The sequence below is a fragment of the Chelonus insularis genome, unplaced genomic scaffold, assembly GCF_013357705.1.
Source record: "Chelonus insularis isolate UGA/USDA-ARS -01 unplaced genomic scaffold, ASM1335770v1 contig_89_pilon, whole genome shotgun sequence".
In the NCBI taxonomy this organism is placed as follows: Eukaryota; Metazoa; Arthropoda; class Insecta; order Hymenoptera; family Braconidae; genus Chelonus; species Chelonus insularis.
The window spans coordinates 233,472-239,682 of record NW_023276777.1 but is presented as its reverse complement, the minus strand read 5'-3'; the positions used below and the strand labels follow the sequence as shown (position 1 = coordinate 239,682).

Below are 6,211 nucleotides of genomic sequence, written 5' to 3'. Positions count from 1 at the left end.
CTTATTATCAAGTATTGTTTAAAGTTCTTCAACTTTTCAAGTTTAAACTTTCATTAATAGTTTGTTTAAAATTTATTTACAAACTATTCACAAAAATTTTCTAGCATTTACTTCTTCAAAACAAAGTATTAAATTCATGTTGATGTATTATGTTAAATGAGTTGACTGTTTCCAGGTAATTTGTCAAGTAATTTTTTGATAAAGTACTAACTTTGTTTTAAAACATTATATAAAATATAAAAACAAAGTTATAAATTTATAAAATTAATTTCACAAGTGTTTTTTTAATATAGACTAATTGTCTTAAATTTTATTACACTCTCTGTACCATCTAAAAACAATTATTCATGATTATTAAAAACAACATAAATTAAACTTATAATAACTTAATTAATAGTAACAATGTTTTTTCTTATCTACCCTTCTTTTATATCCTTTATTAAGCATAAAGTGTGACAGAACATTTTTATCTGAACTTTTTTCCCTTTTTGTTTGACTACATGTTGAATAATAAATTGATTTGAATGTTCAGAACAAACAATTAGTTGAATGAAATGATGTGTATGTGGTCATCGAGTGTTTGAAGAGAAATTAAATGAATTATTGTTGATTTTGATGCAGCATTTGGGGTATCAAGGAGTGATATGGAGGAGCATAGTCGGGATAATGCTCTTTGTAAAGTCTGTGGTGATAAAGCATCAGGAAAACACTATGGAGTACCCAGTTGTGATGGATGTCGAGGCTTCTTCAAGAGGTCAATTCGCAGGTACGCGAGGTAATTATCGTAGCTTGTTTAGTATCAAGAATCGAAATTTTAAATATTAATTTACTTCAAGTAAATATTAAAGTGACTCTTGGAATAAATTCAATTATTCTGTTTCATAGAAGACCACTCCAAGAGAAAAAAAATTCAATTAAAGTCATAATACTTCACATAAATAAGTAGTGGAATGATTTAATGTTAATAATATTTGAACATTTCATTTAAAAGAGTTATTGAGTATCACTGGATGTACATTAACAGTACTAGATTATTCACACTTGTACTATTTTTAAACATCTTACTAAACAATTGGCTGTTTAATTAATTTTGACTTTTTATCATTAAAATATAATTGGGTATTAAGTCAAATAAAATTGAGTATTGAATAGAACATTTATAGAAACAAAATTCATTAAAATGATTTTCAGTTTTAGTTATTCTTAATTGTATTTATTAAAATTATTCATTTAATCATTATTCAAGTTAGGCATCGAAAAAAATTATTTTTTTTTGTTAAATTTTAGAAATTTGGATTATGTTTGCAAAGAAAATGGACAGTGTATTGTGGACGTATCAAGAAGGAATCAATGTCAAGCATGCAGGTTCGCCAAGTGTCTAGAAGTAAACATGAAACGTGATGGTATGTTTTAATTTAATTACATAAATAATTGTTAACTGTATGTAATAATTTAATTAGTACTGGTCAATTAGAAGAACAAATATAAAATCAGTAGACTTAATTTTGTATTTATGTTTTGTTTGTTATTAAGTTTTTTTAATACTGCTATTAGGATCTATTCCAACTAACATAATTTTATGTCTTACAGTCACTTTGATAATATTTTCCGTACTCCAAAAATTATTTTTCTTCTTCTATCAATAAAAACTCGAAAGGTCAACATTTAAAATAGTTGTCAACACCGACCATGAGCAAAGCATCAAGAAATCATTAAGATTACTTTTATTTTCACAGAAGAATTAATAATATTATCTATCCTATTTTCATCTAGCTATAACACTCTTTTCTACTTTCATTTCTATCAACCACAGTTTAATCTACTCACTATCAAAACAAATATAAAGTTGGTCTCTCTTCGTTGGAAGAAAATACAAATATATATTACAATGCATGAGCTGAAAGCACTTAGCGAGAGATATAGAAAGGGGCAGCAGGAAGAAAAAAAAACCACCCACATGAAATTCGAGTCATTCACAACTTGAAATTCACCCAGAGTGTCACAAACAGACTGGCGTTCACAGCTTTTGTAAACATCATCGGTCGCTTTGGCCGACGGGGCATAATCCAAACACTTGATTGCATCAAGATATCAATTAGTCTTGATACTTGAGTGTTTTTCCGCAAATAAAAATTAAGCTTCATGAATTAATGAATGATTTTATATTTAAACAGTAAATTATTGAAATTAATCGTTTCAATTATTTGTTTTTCTTGAATGCTTTTATTTTAATCAAGATAGAGTTATTTAATCTTTAAATTTGCTGTGTAAATTTCATAAACTGTATCAACATGGTGTACATTTGACAATATAAAGAGATAGATCTTAAGAGCAGTGTCATTTTCAGCGGTTCAACATGAAAGAGCACCAAGAACTATATCTTCATTGGTTGCTGCAGCAAGAAGAGTACCCTCGGCTATCTATCCAGGAACCTCTCATGTCTATCACACCACAAGCAGCCCTTACCATCCTCTTTTATACCCATCGCTCTTTTCATTCAAGCCCAGTGTACCAGCTTTTACTCCAGGCGTAGGTGAGTTATGTAAGCTCATTGTATTAGTATAAAATACCCGTTAAAAAATAAATTGTTTTTATTTTATTTCATTGAATCATGAAAACAATCTTAACTCTAAAAAAAAGTGGCCAGATATGAAGATAATACCCTTGAGTTTGAAATACCACTATTTTAAAATACCTATGCTTTCTATATTTACATACTTTCCTCAATAAAAAGTTATTTCTCATTATTCTTACCTAGATATATTATGAAAAATGGCATGTAAGTTTAAAGAAAATAAAAAAAAGAAGAAAACTCAGTCGTAAAGTAATTCGTATATATCAGCTTATTTATATTAAGTATCTTCTTATTTCTGTCCAATATATACATAATTTGAGTTGATCAATTCTGAAATCACCTTTCTACTACCTACTTCATTTATATGATATATCATTCTTGAATAAAAAGTTCCATCAAGCATATCAAAACTTAATATTATATAAGTATACAAGTCTCGGTCTTATGCTTGGTTTCCTAGTCTCGAACCACACTTGGACCTATTGTCAAGCGTGACATTTCCTACATGCACAATACATTTATATTGCCTTTAATTTTTTGCAACAGTTTTATTGTTATTTCACGAAACTTATGATACATTTAATCAATAACTACATTATATTAAAATCTGAAATAGGAATAAAGAATATTTGAAAAATGAAATCATTGTATTATTTTCAGCACATTTTATTCCAAGACCGCCTACCGAGCCATTGACTGCCACCACTGCGAAGGAAGATGAAGTGACAAGTTCCGAGGAAGCTAGAAATGCAGTTCGAAGAAATGAACAAAAAAGTATGTATGTACACCGAAAGAAAATAATTCAACAATCATTTTGATAATTAAATATAACAATAATTTATTTTAGGCAACATGAGTATACCTTTAGTACACACTCCATTGACAAATCCATCTCTCACATCTTTAGCACCAGATTATGGAACTGGTCAGTCATTTTTGCTCACGGAAAACGTTTATGAATCAGCAGCCAAACTTCTTTTTTTAGCTGTTAAATGGGCTAGAAGTATTCCTTCCTTTCTTGAGGTATGTTTAAAGATTTTTCTGCATAATGAGATCACTTTTCAAAGCTGTTTTAATATTTGCTAGTGATACATGCCATGGTGCCATGATAATAAAAAATTATATGTTAGAAATCATAGTGACTTTATACCATTGATTTGTGACAATAATATTAATTCTGGATATATTAATAGCCTTAAGTAATTGAATCATTTTCTTAGTTCTAAATAAACTAGACATAGACTGATCTGTGATATTATCAATGATATTCATGGAAATTATTCATAGTTGTCTGTTGTTTCTGATTTAGAAGATGATTAATCTTTAACATTTATTTCTTCTAGTTATCATTCAGAGACCAGGCGATATTATTGGAAGAATCTTGGAGTGAATTATTTGTTCTGACAGCTGCTCAATGGAATTTTTCAGTAGACGAATCTATTTTAGTGCCATTGATTTTACCGCCTGAAAGAAAGCAAATACTTTCTGATGAATTAAGAAGATTTCGAGAGTTGCTCGTTCGGTTCGCTATTCTTAGAGTTGATCACTCTGAATACGCATGTCTGAAAGCTATAGCACTTTTCAAAGGAGGTAAAATTCATTTTTTTACATCATACATAATAATTTTTTTGATAAATAACATATATTTGAAGTTAATATTTTACAAATATATAAATAAATCAATAAATTGTAGAATCAAGAGGACTCTGTGATGCCAGCAGAGTTTCAACCCTTCAGGAACAAACAGTAACAGTTCTTGGTGAAAGGGGTGCTGGTAGAGTTGGTCGTTTGCTACTACTGTTATCCCCTGTTCGTGCAATATGCCGCAATGCTCTGGAAGAGTTGTTATTTAAACCAACTGTCGGTGAAGTCAGTGTTGAAAGGCTACTTGGTGATATGGTGCGAGCTACCAGGCCGACTTAACATTGATTTTTTGAAATAGCTATCAGCTTATATTTTTCTTTTATTGCCATCAACAATCAACTCAGTTCAATAATTCAGAATTGATGAAATTCATTAATAGAATTATACACTGAGAAAAATATTAAGTAAATAAATTTTTACTTTCATATCTATTGAAAATAATCAACTAGATAGAAGTAGTAAATTATCGAATTACTAAGCAGTTTACTTTACATATGACAAAAAATTATTAGAATGATAACTAATTTTCTATGTGGTTTTAATAATATATTAATATATTTGGTAATATTTACTTTATATTTTCCTCAGTGTAAGTATCTCAAATATGGATAGAAACTAATTTCTGATATTGATGAGTTGTATCTTGTAAACTAGTAGAAAAAATTTTCAGTTATTCCGAACGTAATTAAATATTGGTGATAAGTCTTAAAAAGTTCATCATGTAAAAGAATAGCAAAAACTTGCGCATTAATCTGATAATATATAAATGATAAATCAATCTAGATTTACATAATGAAATTTATTCTAGTCAATTTTGTAGCATTATCGAATTCTTGTAAAAATTGGAATTATTACGGGCTTGTGCAGTATCTTTAAAAAATCCGTGAAATGTAAATAAAAATAATAAACTAGTTAATCATGATATTTCCTACAAAAAAGTGATAAATAAAAAATATTAAAACGTAGACATACTTTAGTATAATTTTAATATATTTCTTATCTATTTTTCTTAAATTTTCTTGTAACTTGCATTTTTAAAAAACTGATTTATAATATCCCTGTAACCATGTTATTTAGTGATTATATCTATAAGACAAAAATAAAATAAATTAAAAAAAAATATTAAAAAAATTAAAATTAGAATCAAACTAAACTTTTTAGTGGGAAATATTTCAAATAGCGTGTTCAAGTATTTAAGCAGATATAATTGTTATTAAATGAAAAAATAATATAAAAAATATATCTATAATATGTATAAATATATTATATAAATTATTGTAGAAGTAAAAGAAATGGAAAATATACGCAATCCTTTTTTTTATTAACTAGAATAATTTATTTATTTTTCTTCATGGTAGAAAAAAGAGAATGTATCTTAACTCATGGACTGCATTGTACTCATATATATACAATTACATACAATCCTCAATTGAATGTTACACATAAATTCAGTATGAATTGATTTGTTTCTTTGTCCTCGTTAATATGTGTTGCGTGTATACAAATTCATTTAATTATCCTGGAAGCTATTTCAATACGTAAGTGCGCTTACATTTTTAAATATATTTTCTTTTATTTCATTTATATTTTCCTTTTGCGGTATATATCTTTTTATCTGATCTATTGGTCTATACTTTTTATTTTCATTTGTAATCAAAAAGAGGTATGGTAAACAGGAAAAATAATGAAACAGCAAGGAGTAAAAACTTAACAAAAAAAAGAATTTTGAAGAATGGAGTAACTGGAATTTTGAAAGAACTTTTTTTTTTTAAAAAACGGGATTCTTTTTCTGTATGAAGTCTGGAAATGCACTCTATTGTGGATGTTAGTGATTTTTAGCGCTTGGAGGTGTGTTATGAAGGGGAGAGGGGGTGTAACAATTCGTGGACAATGAAAACTAAAAAAAAAACAATAGTAAAATAGCGTTGCCACTAAAAACAAAACAATACATTATAATAAGATATGAATAAAGACAATTTTTCTCCTTAATTT

General features: G+C 27.6%; 1 protein-coding gene across 1 annotated transcript; it reads left to right on the top strand.

The window, feature by feature from the left end:
• Window positions 1-644: 644 nt before the first annotated feature.
• Window positions 645-4,538, top strand: LOC118072219 (nuclear receptor subfamily 2 group F member 6-like). The gene is made up of 7 exons (XM_035091913.1): window positions 645-766; window positions 1,288-1,403; window positions 2,348-2,533; window positions 3,236-3,353; window positions 3,433-3,598; window positions 3,919-4,165; window positions 4,269-4,538. The coding sequence occupies exons 1-7, from the start codon at window positions 645-647 to the stop codon at window positions 4,496-4,498; spliced, it is 1,185 nt and encodes a 394-aa protein (XP_034947804.1). The 3' UTR covers window positions 4,499-4,538.
• The last annotated feature ends 1,673 nt before the right edge of the window (window positions 4,539-6,211 follow it).